This window comes from Leptonychotes weddellii, chromosome 14 (genome assembly GCF_054177405.1).
Source record: "Leptonychotes weddellii isolate Sample4059 chromosome 14, ASM5417740v2, whole genome shotgun sequence".
NCBI lineage: Eukaryota > Metazoa > Chordata > Mammalia > Carnivora > Phocidae > Leptonychotes > Leptonychotes weddellii.
The window spans coordinates 7,081,339-7,097,117 of record NC_138382.1 but is presented as its reverse complement, the minus strand read 5'-3'; the positions used below and the strand labels follow the sequence as shown (position 1 = coordinate 7,097,117).

General features: G+C 40.3%; 1 protein-coding gene across 1 annotated transcript in view; it reads right to left on the bottom strand.

The window, feature by feature from the left end:
- PUM3 (pumilio RNA binding family member 3) overlaps positions 1 to 12,213 on the bottom strand; it is a 46,899-nt gene extending 34,686 nt beyond the window's left edge. The window contains exons 1-6 of the mRNA XM_081802794.1: positions 12,076 to 12,213; positions 6,573 to 6,664; positions 4,963 to 5,181; positions 2,887 to 3,022; positions 2,206 to 2,281; positions 64 to 157 (exon numbers count right to left, since the gene is read on the bottom strand). Coding sequence (XP_081658920.1) covers positions 64 to 157; positions 2,206 to 2,281; positions 2,887 to 3,022; positions 4,963 to 5,181; positions 6,573 to 6,657 — 610 coding nt within the window. The 5' untranslated portion in view covers positions 6,658 to 6,664; positions 12,076 to 12,213. The remainder of the gene's footprint in view (positions 1 to 63; positions 158 to 2,205; positions 2,282 to 2,886; positions 3,023 to 4,962; positions 5,182 to 6,572; positions 6,665 to 12,075) is intronic.
- Positions 12,214 to 15,779: the final 3,566 nt, after the last annotated feature.

Here is a 15,779-nt window from a genome sequence, read left to right as displayed (position 1 = left end):
TTTGGGTATTTCAAGAAAAAAACAGTGACTTATTATAAATAATCTTCCACATATAAGAAATACCTCGCAGTTCTTCAAAAGCCTGTTTTCGCTGCTCTTCATTACCATACTGAATGTAACACTGGATCACACGAGTGGAATCATGGGCAAATGCAATCTGTAGGAAAGACCAGTTTGGGCCTTTAGACTAATTCTCTTTGACGATGTATGTTTCTATCACAGTATTAATGTTTTATTGCTACTGCTTTTAGAACTCCTTGCTAGAAAAGAGGTAGAGTCTTCATGGATAAAGTCAAACCTAGGTTGCTCAGGAGAAGAAATACATGTTTTAATTGTACAAAATGGCATTCTTTGGTTTTGCGACACAGAGAAAGGGATAGATTTAACCATTTTGCACGATTCCTATCATCATAATTAAAAACAAACCGTATCAAACCAAACCTGTCTAATGATTATACACACTGTATTTCTCATTTCACTGGAAGTTACTTTCCCTAATGGAAATTTTCCAATTCAAAAATTTTATTACTCTGATTTTTTTTTTTCCTTACGTAAGCAATCTAGGAATGTTTGGCCTTGGCAACCAAAGGTATAGAAAGAAGACAGATCTAAAAGCCTTGCTACATGAGTAAATGTTTCTATATACACATTGGCAATTATAAGCTAATCCCTCTGTTTCTCACATTTTCACTATAATCCCTGAATATATATGTTTTATTCCTAGAAAAGTTGCTGTATTTCAAAATTCCACCCCCTACCCCCAACTACTGGATAAATCAGATCCTCGTTACAGGACTTGCTGATCAATTTTCTACAGCAATAACCACAAATAGTCAAGCAAAATTATTTTTTTACATTACCAGTCTACTTTAATAGTGCTTATTATTTGCTGCTCATCCTGTCTCTAAAAATTTTAATTCCAACAAGTCAGAAGATGAAGGTGGACCTCCATCAAAGTCATGCATTTCAGAAGAATTTTCTTAAGGGAGGTTTGTAGAGATATTTTAACTAAAAATAAATTTTTTAACAAGAAGGCTGTTTTGTGCATACTGATTATTTACTATATAACCAGGATTGATGCTTCAAGTACATTTTCCTCATTTAGACCTCAAAGCAACCTTAAGAGTGTGCTATTGCTATGCCCATTTTGCAGATGAGAAAAGCAAGTTTATGAGAAGTTAAGGAACATGCTATCCCTGTGACCCTGGGGACAAAACTTAATTGTTCTGAGCCCCAGATGTCTCAAATGTCCATCAGGGACGAAGACAATAAGTTAAAGGAGACAAAGTATGCAATGGTTAGCATAACCCCTAGCACACAGTTATCGATACAGAGGTTGTTACTTTCCAAAGGCACACATATTTTAAGCAGCAGAGGGAGGATCTGAACACCACATTCACACCCAAGGCCATGTAGTATTAACCTAAGGGTAGTTGGGAAAGGATGTTGAGTGTAAAATACTTCTAAATCAAGGATAACAGACTACTGCTGGGGCTGAGGAAAAGTTCTAGCCTAGAAAAACCTTTCTTCCCAGATAAAGAAGAAAGCAGTTGCTGGGAACTTGCTTATTTCAAGACATTCCTTCAAACTGGAAAATAGCATCTGATTAGACCTATGTATACTTTGGCAAAGACTACCCCTCTAGGGTCCCCAAAACTACTAAGTCTGTTGTCTTACAAGTGAAGAGTCACTAAGTATTTATCCAAATACACAAGTTGTCAACAGAGGTTTATTATAAAATACAATTAAGCAGCAACAATGAAAATCAGTTTAGAACTCCCAAATCTATAAAGATCTCTGTACGATGTTTGTAAAAGCAATGAAGAAATGAAAGTAATCATCTGTTTACATATATTCAAAAAGTCAGCAATTTGGAACATATGAAAGCATATGGAGTTCAGAGCAAGACATTCTGACAAATACTAATGAACTAATAAATTCCTCAAGGCAACTTTAAAGAACACTGATTTACTTGAATTTTGGAAAAAATGACACAGCCAAATACTTGATATTTTAATAATTTACCAGCAGTAAGGGTCCCACTATTAAATTTTTTTATTTAGTCAGTATTCTAAAAGGTACTTGAAATTTGTGGCCAAATACATTTAAAACAGTTTCACAGATCACGAATGGTCACCTAGCCTTTCCTAAGAGTGAGCTGATTTCAACTGTTAATACATGCAACTATGAGCCTGCCCTACTTACAGTTTTAATTTTTCCTTGAATCAACTTCTGCAAATCACTCATCAATTTCACTCTCTTTTCTTTGTCACAGTCTTTTCTATAAATGAGAATAAAGGGGGAAACACAGCTTAAGTAAAGACATTATTTTAAACAGGAGAAACTAAAAACCCTACCAGTGTACGTTCACCCAGTTAGGTGTGATTTTTCTCTTCGGAGGCAGCAAACCTCTGACGTTAAAATTACTATTCCAGAGCAGCCGGAGAAAAGTAATTTTCTCAAAGACAAGAACTCATCTCACAAGGTGTAATTTTATGCATCAATTTAAATCTTCACAGCCAGAATCTCGGAAGTAAAGAAAATAATAAAACATGTCCGAGATACCAAATACTTAAGTATCTCAAAAGCGAGCCGATAAAAGAAATTGTCTTTCATTTTCTCAGAACTCTGTCAGGAAGGATTTCCACTCCATTTTAATTCTCATACATTTTCACAAACACATCTGACATCATCCTCATGATTCCGCACACTTCTGCCATGGGCAGACGTCCAATACTGACGTGTCTAGCGGCGTGCTGAGTGTTCCCCGAACACCCCCAGGGCAGTGCAGGTTAGCGGAGGACAGCTCACTGTTTACGAGGTACACGGGTGCTCCTCCATCCTCTCAAAGGACTAATATCACGTGACGCCACGAGGTAGCATTACCTTCGTAAGATCTCCCAAATCTGCTTCGCCCGAACAACAACGTCGTAGTTGGCTTTGTCACTTAGTTGCCTGCTTTGCTTTAGTTCTTTTTTCTTCTTTTTGAAGTCATCCCATTTAGGTTTCTTGGCTGCTGATTCTAGTCATTAGAGAAATTATTCTAGTCATTGTAGAAATAAAGTACATTTAACATTCTGAACGTCACAAACCAGTACAAATTAGGGACACAGGGCAACACTGATCAGGATCAATATTCACTGTAAAAATATCATTCCCTATAAACTGAGACTTAATTTCATTTTCTGAGCAGTTTATACATTTTAAATTTGGTTGAAAACAACCACTCATTCATTCATTCAACAGCTACATATTGACTCTTAACAGGACACCCTATTAAGAAAAAAACATCGAAAGGATTGTAAAAGCAACTGAAAAATGTTAAGCTTCCTTTTCAATTGTGAAATAAAAATTCTACTCTAAAACATTATAGTCCTTGGACTTTAGGTATAATCAGTTCTTACTGTAAACAAAATCAGTTCTTAGTGTGAACAAAAATTAGTCCAATCTAAAACAGGGAAAAATGTATGAAAATTTTCAGTATGCTGAGTGTTGTTATCTATCATTTAATTCTCACAACAACCCTATTAATATGCTCCTTCTCACATCGGGGAGACACAGGCACTAAGGAGTTCCTTCTGTTCCTTGTCCAAGGTGACGCAAGTCCTCAGTGGTGGAGCCAGGGCTGAAACCCAGAGACAACTCTGAAACTTCATGCTCTGCTGCCTCTTACTCATGACAGCGCCCAGTCAAAATTTCTCAGCTTTCTACAGAGTCATGTTCTGTAAGTCCAGTATCTTTCTATTAGCATTTTTTTTTTGTCTTCAAAAGCTAAGTATCCCACCAAATAAATCCAAAAACCCATTGACGCCAACGAAGAACAACTTAATAAAATGGATATTATTTGAGTGTCCTGCAAGGAACCCTTTGGAGAATTACTGCCTTGTAAACGTCTCCCCCTCTCAGACTAGAAAATACACGCATTATAAAAGTCTTGGAAAATGCAAAAAAACAAAATTCCCCTATCATCTCAAAACCCACATATAACTAGTAACGTTTTATTTTCTTCCTGCCATTTCCCTATGTATGTTTTATATTAATCTTTAAAAATTCAGAATCTCACTGCTTCGCTTAAACATTATTCTACTATAAGTATTCTTCCACAAAACTAAATTATTTCTCAAGAACGTAATTCTTAACGGCTATACACTTTACTGCAATGTACTTAACTATTCCCTTTATCTGTTCCCCGGTGGTAATCAGAGACTGCAGGAAGCAGAGGGCATATTTCCTGTTTGTATCAGGGCTTCATGCACTGCACAGCAGAAGAGAAAGGCTGACCCAGAGCTCATTTAATCCCACCAACTTCCGGGCACCCTGACATCTGCCATGCTAGGCTGCAGTGTATCTAACAACTTTGGGGATCTCTAGTATCCAATTCCCCTCAGCTGCTGATAAAAAATTTGAGAAAATAAAATCAGAGCTCCGTTCTGACATGTCAGGAACCTAGCTCCCACAGAAAAGGAACCAAAGCTACACCACGACGGGTCTTAATGTAGGAACCATGTGTTTAAAATGCAGTGCCAAGAACTCTAGCTGAGTTGGGGCGCGTGCCCCTACTGGTTGTTATAATTTTTCTTTCCCATCTCCTGGCAAAGTGCACAGAAAACTCAAATATTTGTTTGTTGAATCAATCAATAAAATTCGGCCTACAGAAAGGGATGTTTCATTGGGGTTCTACTATATGAAGCCGCTCCAGCTTAGCTGAACTCCACAGCTCGGATAATTCAGCAAGGGCCTAGGTAGTAAGGTACTCTAAGCACCAGAAGACAATTTTGAGCAGGCAAGGTGCTTCCTGGTGCTTACTTGATCAGGGCTACCCTCCTCCCACCCCAAATGCTGCCTGTCAAGGAGCAAGAACGGGAGGTCTCCACCAGACTTCTAGAGCCTCCCTCTCCCTCCTGCATAGTTCAGGCGGAGCAAGGCTTCTGCAAAGACTATGCTGAAGGAATCAGTGCTTACCACCACTTTTACCGTCCGCCTGGAATTTTCTCTTCCTGTTGAATTTATTTGCCTGCTGGAATTTGTTCTTTGGTATTTTATCCCCTTGCTGCTTATTTTTGAACTGCTTTACACCTTTTTTCCCAGGTTTTGTGGCACATTTCTCAAAGTTCTTAGATGTGATTTTAGGTCCACCTTCCTTGCCAACTTTCCTTGGAAACGTCTTCGACGAACCAGAATCTAGGGACAATAGTAAATAATTATCAGAGTTCAGTGATCCTGAGCCTAGATCTCTGTTATCTACTGGGCTGTATTTGTTACACAAAATTACACACTCTTCAGTGAAACGTACTTTGTCCTACTCTCAATATATGGAGAATGGGATTTTAAAAAATCAAAACAAAATTTAAAAACTTTCTGATTTAGGGGCACCTCGGTGGCTCAGTTGGTTGAGCGTCTGACTCGTGATTATGGCTCGGGTCATGATCCTGGGGTCATGAGATCGAGCCCCGGGTCCAGCTCCATGCTGGGCGTGGAGGCTGCTTAAGATTCTCTCCCTCTTCCTCTGTTCCCCCCTCCTTCTTCCCCCATCGCCTGCACGTGGGCGTTCTCTTTCTCTCTCTCAAATAAATTGCTGATTTATAAAATTATAATACAGATTCACTATAGAAAATCGACAAACTAGAGAAGTGCATAATAAAAACTAACCGTAATGCTACGGATAACCATTGTTGTCAGTCAGGTATGTTTCTGTTTTAAGCATGTTAACATTACTTAATAAGATAAAATATTATTTGTATTATCTTGTATTCTACTTTAATGACTTCTTGTCATTCAAGTCTTCATACATAATTTTCAATGATTCAGTAACAATGAATCTAAAAATAAAATGAATGCCTAAAACTTAGAAATGCCATATTAAATCACATTATCAAATTAAAATTAAAGATGTTAATTTATTTTAAAAAATTTTAAGGATGTCATTATTATTTTATTAAATATCATATCAAATTAAAGACATTAATTTTTCAGAATTGCTAGTTTTGGAAAAATTTCCTCAAAGCCTATAGTACAGTTATTTGATAAAAACTGTTAGCTAACTAAGCTTGCAAATGAAGTAGCTAACAAATGAGATGAAAACTGCAACAGCTAAGCCCTAAGACTGTTGCAAGAAAAAAAACAAAGATGCCTTAGATTCGAATCAGTTAGGCATTTACAGAGTCCCTGACTTTTCTGCTCCGCAACAGTGACACCTGATGGAATAATAAAGACTCCACAACTAGAAACACTGAGGATGAAAGTATTTGGTTCACCAGCAGTATGCATTCATCAGGCACAATTTACTGAACATGAACATAAAATGTTGCAGCAAATTAATAAATAAAGAAAAGGCATTCCCAGCTAAGACTGGGGGTCTCCCGTGAGAATAGCATTCTCTGATTATCCTGGCAATTTCTTGAATGTCTCAGTTTCGTGGGGAACACACAAACTCGGACACAGTAACTCCTGCTTTTTCCTAATCCTAACCCATGAAAACAGACTCTGCTCTAGGCTCCTCATCCCACCAACCCCTCTCTCCAACTGTAGGGGCCACCACCTATGGGAAGCATGGTTTGGTATGGTTCTCTTACCATTGCTTTTATGAAATCTGTTTTTTTCTTGTGACGTCTTTGCACCTTTGCCTGTGAATTTTTTTTCCCCTTTAACGTCCATCATAGCAGTTCTGGAAGACAAAAACAAAACCCCAAAAGGATCACTGGGTTGTTCTCAACCAGTAGGTGGCATCCACCAGTGCCACACTTAATCCCGGGGCTTCACAGACGCAAGACAAAACCACCTGGGTCCACCGTGGGCCCAAGCGTCCAGGAACTCCGCAATCAGCGCTTCTAAGATTTTAAAAATGAAAATAAACAAGATACCAACACAAAAACTAAGGACACACACACCTTGGCTAGTGTGTGATGTGTTTGGGGACAACAATTCAACAATAGTTCTGGGTAAAAATAGACCACTATTTACGTTAACTATGATACAAGTGTCAGTGTTTGTGTTTCTTATAACCTAGGACGACTTTGTGATGAGCGACTGACCATATCATTTGATTTCTTGGTTTCCATCCTAAAACGTCCAGAACAAATAGGCTGCACTTATATATATTCAAGTTAATGAGAGAAAATCAAAGATTGCCTACAAATTGTCTATGTAATCCGGAGTAGCTAAAACAAAAACTTCTGTTTATTTTGTTATTTTTTTTTAGAGGTGACCAGTAATTTTCAGTGCCCTTCAAAGTAAGATTATGTTGGAATATTTAATATTTCATTTAGAGGAAATCTAACAGGTCACTTCTGGGTACAGAGACCTCACCATGCACAGGGCATACAACAGATAACCCCTTAGTTACCCAAGGCTCCTGAAAGCAGTGAGTGTATCAAGAAAAATGCCATCTGGCGATTTCTCTACCTTCCAAAGCTGTACAGTCAATTCATTTCTAAAGTTCTAAAGTTGGTCCCCTAGAGCAGACCTGAGAAGTTCCTAGACAATACTGGATATTTCTAAAACAAGAATTTTCCAAGATTTTCCAAGAACTGGAAATTTTCCAAGAACAACTAATTTTGCAAGATTATTAGTGGGCATAGGGAAAAAAGAAGGGTTCAAAGATGGCATGGATTTGAGAAACAGTGAATTGAATGAAAATAACTAGGCTTTTTTTTTTTTTTAAAGATTTTATTTATTTATTTGACAGATAGCACAAGTAGGCAGAGAGGCAGGCAGAGGGAGAGGGAGAAGCAGACTCCCCGCCGAGCAGGGAGCCCGACGCGGGGCTCGATCCCGGGACTCCAGGATCATGACCTGAGCCGAAGGCAGCCGCTTAACCGACTGAGCCACCCAGGCGCCCCATAGCTAGGCTTTTTTAAGAAAGGTTTTCAGGTTCTTCTCATTTGCTAATTGACCACTAAGCACGGGCTAACGTATGTAAGATTTGCATACTTACTCACTTTTTCTTGAAACATCTCAAGGGACCAGTAAGGTTCCAAAGAACTCCCTGGAAAGTGCAGCTTGGCTTAGGCTTTACCATTATAATCCTTAACCATGGATGGCCCCTGAATTACTCCCTTTCCTTAAGTCACTGGTTGCTAACTATAGGGTCATTTCATCACTTGGCAGCTTTATTATAACCACACCAGCATTTCTTAGTTCTTCTGTGCTTGTATTTGTCTAAAAATGCAGTCATTTACAGATTTTCTCTGTACATTAGTTTTAACTGTTTATTTTGAAATAATTTTAGTTTTACAGAAGAGTTTGGAAAGATAAACAGAAAGCTCCCGTACACTTCTCAGTCAGCTTCCTCTAAAGTTAACACCCCACCCCAAGAGACCACGTTAGTACGATACTCTGATACTCGTTAACTTCGGATTTGCCAGTACTCTTCCTGTCCCAGGACACACTGCGTTTAGCCAGCAGGTGGCCATGTCTTGGTGTCCTTTCTCACGACCAAGACACTCTTCAATAGTACTGGCCAGGCACTTGGCAGAAAACTCATCTGGGGTTTGCCTGAGATTTTTCTCACGACTGGACGGGTGTGATGGATGTTTCTGCAGAGCATCACAGAGGTGAAGTGCTCATACTGGTACTATCAACCTTGATCACTTGGTTAAGGTATCGTCTGCCAGATTCTTCCACTGTGAAGTTACCATTTGTCCCTTTCCATATTATTAGAAGTCACCAAGTTCAGCCCACACCAGGGGAGGGCAATTAAGTTCCACTTCCTAGGGGGAGGAGTCCTAAAGAATTCTGTTAAAAATGTGTATGTTAAAATCACCACAGCAACTAATAAATATTTGGGGTGATACATTTTGAGATTATGCAAATATCCTAATTGTCTCCCTCTGATTTTAGTGTTCTCCAGTGGATCCCACCTGCAGCAGTTACTGTGGTGTTTTCATGGTGATTTTCTATTTCTCTCATCATGTCTACCTCTACTATTTTTAATTCTTCTGTAGGGAAAGTTTGTCTCTTCTTCTCTATTTATTTATTCAATCACTTATCTACATCACTATGGTCTCACACGTATTTTGCTACTCGGGGTAGAACCTAATCCTATAGTGACTTTGTTGCTCAAACTGTTCCAGCTTTGGCCAGTGGTGAAGTCTTCCAGGTCGCTTCCGTGTCTGGTGACATGACCCCATCCTGTTTTCCATGTCCTTACTTCCTAGCACTTGTTCCAAGTTCATCTTCTATTTTCCCTGACCAGCCCTGAAATCAGCCATTTCTCCAGGGAACCCTGGTTCCCTTTATTGAAAATGCTAAGATCCGAGTGCTAGGTGTGCTTCTCGTCACTGCTTCTAGGTCCTTCCACCAGAAAGGGCTGGTAATACACATCTGTATACTAAGCTATGTGAACACAGGAGCCTGTATTTATCTATCTGTGAAATAAGTTCATCCTAATGTCTCCAACTCTAATTCACTCTAGTCTTCCCCTCTTACTTTACTTGTAACTTTTTTCTCTTGACAGTGAGAAACTTGCCTCCCAGTATCCACCATTGATTTGTCAGTACACATGGAGCTTCAGAATGCTAAACTGGATGGCTATGGGAAACAAACTTACCAACTGTAGTACAATTTATTTACAGCTTTTTTTCTTTTCCCTCACAGTATTAATTCAAAATACTGTTTTCCAAAATTACTTAGGTCAATTCCCCCACCACCACCCTGTTGAGTGAAGTTATTTTATACTTTTGTACAAGTTAGATTTTTCGCAGTCCGCATTCCATTTCCAGACACGTTGGCTTTTTTTTTTCATCTGCAGTCAAGTTCACTCTTTGGCGTACAGTGTTGATTCTGACAAATGCAGTCACGTCTCCTCCACCACAGTACCTTAGAGAATGGTTGGTTTCCTAACACCAAAAAGTCCCCAGTGGAGCCTTTTGCAATTATCCCCTCCTGGCTCTCTTGGCAATCACTGATCTGTTTTCCATCCCTCTAGTTCTGCCTCTTTTCAAATATGTCATATAAATGAAATCAAACTATATATGACCTGTTGGGTCTTGCTTCTTTCACTTAACAAAATGTATATGCTGGGAACCCTGTACCATCATATCTGACCATCACATTCCTGTGGCTCTCAAAATTGTCTCCCCTTTTTCCCTTCTCTCTCTTCCCGATTCAGGCTGTATTTCTTACTCAGACTGTTTTTTGCTGAGGATCTAATCTGCTGTGACCACATGCTGCTGCCTGATTAATCTTCCACAAAGTCACCAATTTCGTGCCATCTCCCTGCTCCAACACCTTCAAAAGTTTCCCACTGACTCCACGAAACATTTCAAACTCACACTGGCATTCAAAGCCATTCAAAGTTTAGTCCTAACATACCCTAATCACAAACAACACACAGAAGCCAAACTTCCTCATTGTTCTTTTTCAGGATCCAAACTTAAAAGCCATTCTATTAATATTAATCCTACCCATTCTTCAAATCCAGCTTAAATGACAATTTCTTATTATTTCTCCTCTACATGCCTCCTTTCTTTCCCAAATGATTCTCCTTCTTAATATTTTTTGGAACACTTGGATGGCCTTCTAATAACTTCACACCATGGACCTGAAATATATTGCATACAAACACACTATGTGCTAGAAAGCTATTAGGTTGAAAAAATATATGAAAAAGAAATTCAAAGTGGTGGAAAAGAAGCAAGCAAAACTAAAACACAACATACTTCAGTGTTATAACTGAATTATATATAAAGTGTTCAAAACCATAGCTGAGAGCCCAATTTTGCCTTGTGAAATGAAACAGCAAAGATTTCCCAGACATAGGAGAGGTGACTGATCCCACCCTCTCAGCAGGCTTAGCACTGCACTTTGAAAGAGGTAAACATTCAATACCTAACCTCTAAATAGTGGCATTTCTCAAGTCTTCCCCTCTCCATCCACATTTCTTGCTAAGTGATCTCATCCAATCCGACAGCATTCTATGCTGAGGACTCGCAAACTGTTTCCCATTAGGAACTTCCCCCTGGGTTCCAGACCTGTGTATCTAACTGCCTACCTGACACCTCCGTTTACAAGTCTCACAGGCACTTTACCCTTAGTAAGTCCAAAATGAAATCCTTTAAATAACATCCTCATCTATTATTCCCCATCCTATTCTTCCCCTCTCGGCCGGTGGCAGGCACATCATCCACTCCACTGCTCAGGGAGAAACCCAAGATTTACCCCTGACATGTTCCTCTCCCTCATCTGCTATGCCTAATCCTTCCATTAGTTCCTTTGAATCCCCTTTAAAAACAGCTCTAACTCTCCAACTTGCATCTCCACTACCACCACCCTAATCCAAACCATCAATACTTTCCAATTATATACTCAGTAATAATCGAAATTATATACAGTTCCTAAAGAATACCTGTGTCTATCATGTCCCTTCCTCACTTACAAGCCTCCAATGTTTCCTACAAATGAGAACAGAAACGGAAATGTTTTCCCATTGTATAGAAATAAAATCTCAACCACTCATCACGGCCTTAAAGTCCTACAGAACTGCCCTACCCCTCTAACTTTATCTTGTATCGCTGTACTCCTAGCTCACATTGGTCCCCTTTCTACAACTCCCACCGCAGGGACTTAGCCAAAAGTACTGCCTCTGCTGAAAGTAGTTTTCCCTGGGCTTCCGGATTGCAGAGTTGCCTCTCATCCTGCTGCAGGTCTCAGCTTAAACATCACTTCAGATTCCCCTATGCTCATCTCAGCCCCCAATTCGTTTCTTTCCCAGCGCCGATAACCTGCAACTGTACATTCAGGTTGTAAACTCGGCACCCAGCACGCGCAGGGCGGAATGGATGTTTGCCAAACACACCACAGAAGAGCCAACTGCAAGCAGCACGGGCCGGGATTTTAGAAAGTGAAGGCAGTTCAGGTGAACCCAGCACCGTCAGGGCTGGGCAGGAGGGAGAGGAGTCTCCAAGCTCCCGTCAACCCCCAAACTCCCAGAGCAGAAAGGCCACAGAAGACCGTCCAGGACGTGACAGGTGGGAGCACCTGTCCCCGCTCGGACCGCTCGGAGAGACCCTTCCCTGCAGCGCCGGAGAGACGGCGAGCTAACCCCCTCAGGGCGGCCGCCTAGCCAGCCGCACTCACCGCACACGTGTGGGTCCCGGCAGGCGTGGGGCAGAGGCCGGCGCCTGTCCACGCTTCGCGGGGCCGCTTCCGCTTCCTCGACTTGCTCCGCCCCCAGGCCCGCCTTTTCCTTCTTCCGCGGCGGAGCTGGGGTTAAAGGATAGGCATTAGCCCGGAAAACGGAAATTAGGCATTTCTATTGGTCCGCTTCTATGACCTCATCTATAGGCGCCACGCGCGGGTTTTGGCCCTTGAAAGGATCCGTCGGGCGACCGCGTATCACCGGCCCCTGGGAGTGACGTCATTAACCCTGTCGCTGCCGCGCTAGGGGAAAGAAGGCAGCTCCTCACCCAGTGGTCGGTTGTTGAAGTGATGTCGGGTGGCGCCTGAGCTAATACCAGAATAATTGATTTTGTTAGAGTGCGTTCATTTGTATCCTCTCTGGCAGTCTAGCGTGAAGGATAAAATCTCGGAAGTCGGTTTGAATTTTAATCCTGTTTTTTTGTTTGTTTGTTTTACCGCTTGCTAGCTGTGTGGCTTTGGGCAAAATGCTGTATTTGGCTGAGCGTTGATTACCAGATCAATAGAGATCGCTAAGTCATTCATAGAAAGCGCTTAGCACAGTGAATGATCATGGTAGGCGCTCAGTGAATGTCATTTTTAATATCTGCTCGTTTCTCCGGACTGCAGTTATCCCATTTTCCACCCCAGGAAATGAGACGGTAGTTAGGATATTATCCCCACTTTACAGATGAAGAAACTAACACGACAAACTTGGTTATGATCCTTGTCATTGGATTTAAGGCCCATTGGGATAATACAGGATGATCTCATCTGAAGGCCGTTACTTAAGGACATCTGCAAAGATCTTTTCCCAAATAAAGTCACTTTCACAGGTTCTGGGGGTTGGGACACTAACATGTCTTTTGACCACATGGAAAGAGGAATTGGGACATGATCTCAAGTGTCAAGCACAGATTCTACTGTCTTGCAGACGACGCCACTTCTTGTCCCTTAAGGCATTAGACTGGTAATTCACTAGACTAAAGAGGGGCCATCATTACTTCCCAGGCACCCATCCCTTTATTCAGCACATAGATGTTTACCAAGTACTTATTTTTTGCCCTAATTATTATAAGTATGTTTGCATTTCAGCTCACTTAAGTCTCATAGGAACAGCTGAAGTAGGTCTTCTCCTTTCGGTTTAGGGAAACAAGGGGAAACACAGTAGAGTTGCTCAGGTGAGCCTGACTCCAAATTCAAGGAGGCTGCCTCTGAACTGCTTTCCCTAATCCATTAGTTCTCCAGTAAATGCTCGAGAGCAGAGATACACCGTACCACACAAGAGCTGGAAAGGATATGTTTTTCTTTCTTCTTTTCTTTTTTTTTTCCTTTGTTTCCTTTTCTTTTCTTTCTTTCTTCTTTCTTTCCTTTCTTCCTTCCTCCCTTCCTTTTTTTTTTTTAAGATTTTCTTTATTTGACAGAGCTAGCACAAGCAGGGGGAGGGGCAGAAGGAGAGGGAGATACGTTTTTCTTTTTAAGGCCACAGATAGCAGCACCCCATATCCTCTCAGACATATCCATGTGAATATCTTAAACATATACATCAAAACCCTACTGTTCATGGGGTGCCTGGGTGGCTCAGTCGTTAAGCGTCTGCCTTCGGCTCAGGTCATGATCCCGGGGTCCTGGGATCGAGTCCCACATCGGGCTCCCTGCTCTGCCGGAAGCCTGCTTCTCCCTCTCCCCCTCCCCCTACTTGTGTTCCCTCTCTCGCTGTCTCTCTCTCTGTCAAATAAATAAATAAAATCTTTAAAAAAAAAAAACCCTACCGTTCATTTGTTTTTTCACGAGGGAGAGAAAAGAATCACATACCTAAGTCCTGGATTATTATTAATAATGCTATTTATCAAGTCCTTTGTGCTGCCAAAAAATGAATTGACTTGAATGTTTTTGTTTGGAATGAGTTGAAAGTGTCTCCTGGTTTTGCAGAATAGCAATAAAAAAAAGCTTATCTTGTAATTTTGCAGTTAACCAGGTTAAGCCCATTAATTCTTCAAATATCTAATGGTCTAAATGTCGAGCATTAGGAACATGTGTATTCCTAGAAGCATAAAATGCTCTTCCTAAATGATAGAGCACACAACTTAATCAGAGCACCTGGACTTCTACATGTCTAAGAGGTTTTGTAGCACTGTAATTAAGAGGATTGGCATTGGAATCAAATCTGGCTTAGAATCCAAGGTCTGTAGGACTATGGTTTCTGCATATATAAAATGGGAATAGTAGCACCTATCTTTTGGAGTTGCTGCATGACTCAAAAATAATAACTGTAAAGATATTAACCAGTAGTAAATGTTGAGTGATGCATAGCTTTAGAGAGGAAAAAGACACAGAGAGAGAACCAAGCTATATCCATTGGGAATGTTTTTGGCTGCAAGTAATGGAAATTTCAGCTATTAGTGGCTTAAGCAGTAATTCTTCACACAACAAAAATTCTAAAGTTAGTTTCCTAGTTCAATGACACAATGATATCATCAAAGACCCAAGCTCTTTCACAGTTTCTGGGCTCTACCATCCTCAGTGTGTTGACTTTTAATATTCACACTCTTTGCTTTTATTTATTTTCTTTTCCTCCCCCTCTGTACCTGTTGATCACCCTCACCTATCCCCTCTTGTCCCCCCATGTCCCCCTCACCCTGGCAACCATCAATCTGTTCTTTCTTGGAGTTTCGATTTTTTAGATTCCATATATAAGTGAAAGCACACAGTATTTGTTTATCTCTGACTTATTTTACTGTTGCTTTCTGAGGCCAGATGTACTCAGTTACAGGACTTATATCAGAGTTTAGGGCTAGGAGAATGGGGAAAGGGGTCAAATTCACTTTTTCCACCCAATAGGACTCGGTCCTTTTATTCCAAAAGGAAAAGACCCAGCAGGATTTACCTTCTATTTCAGTGCCTGGAACTGGGTTACATGGCCACCCTCAGGATCAAAAGACCATAAAACATAATGTTAATCATGGCATTTGGATTTAATTATTTTTCCAGTACTCTAGTAAAATTAAAGGTCACTTGGCAAATATGCCTCCATCCCACAGTAGGGATTTAATCTGCAATTTAAACTAATCTGGTTTAAAACTTAAAATAACTGTAGTAGTCAAGGTGGCCGATCTCAATCTTGGCCACACATCAGAATCACCTGTAGAGTAAAAAAAAAAAAAAAAAAAAAAAAAACAGAACAAAACAGTAATGCTGATTTAATTAGTCTGAAGTGGGACCTGGGCTTTGAGGATTTGGAAAGTTCCCCACGCTACCATGTAGCTAAAATTAAGAGCCACTTGTTTAAAGAATGGATTTCTAGTTGTTGATTTGATTTTCTAGTTAACGGAGGATTAAGCCCTATAACCCTCTGGTCCCTCCTTTTGTGCCACCAGAATTAAAGAATTAAATGTATAATACACTTGTTTCTGTAGGTAGAATGTCTTGGACATAACTATCTTTCTTGCTGCTTGAGGTTTCCATTAGTTATTTAATATTACGATATATTGAAAATGGTTTAAATTTGAAATATATACTTTCAAATGTATTCTGGAAAATGTTTGCTTTTTTTTCCCTCATGATTTTGTGCAATTTTTCTCTTTTTCATAAAAATAAAGTGTTAGGTGTTAGCTCCCACACATCTCCCCTTTCCTAAAATCAGTTCTTTAGAGTTCTAATTAATG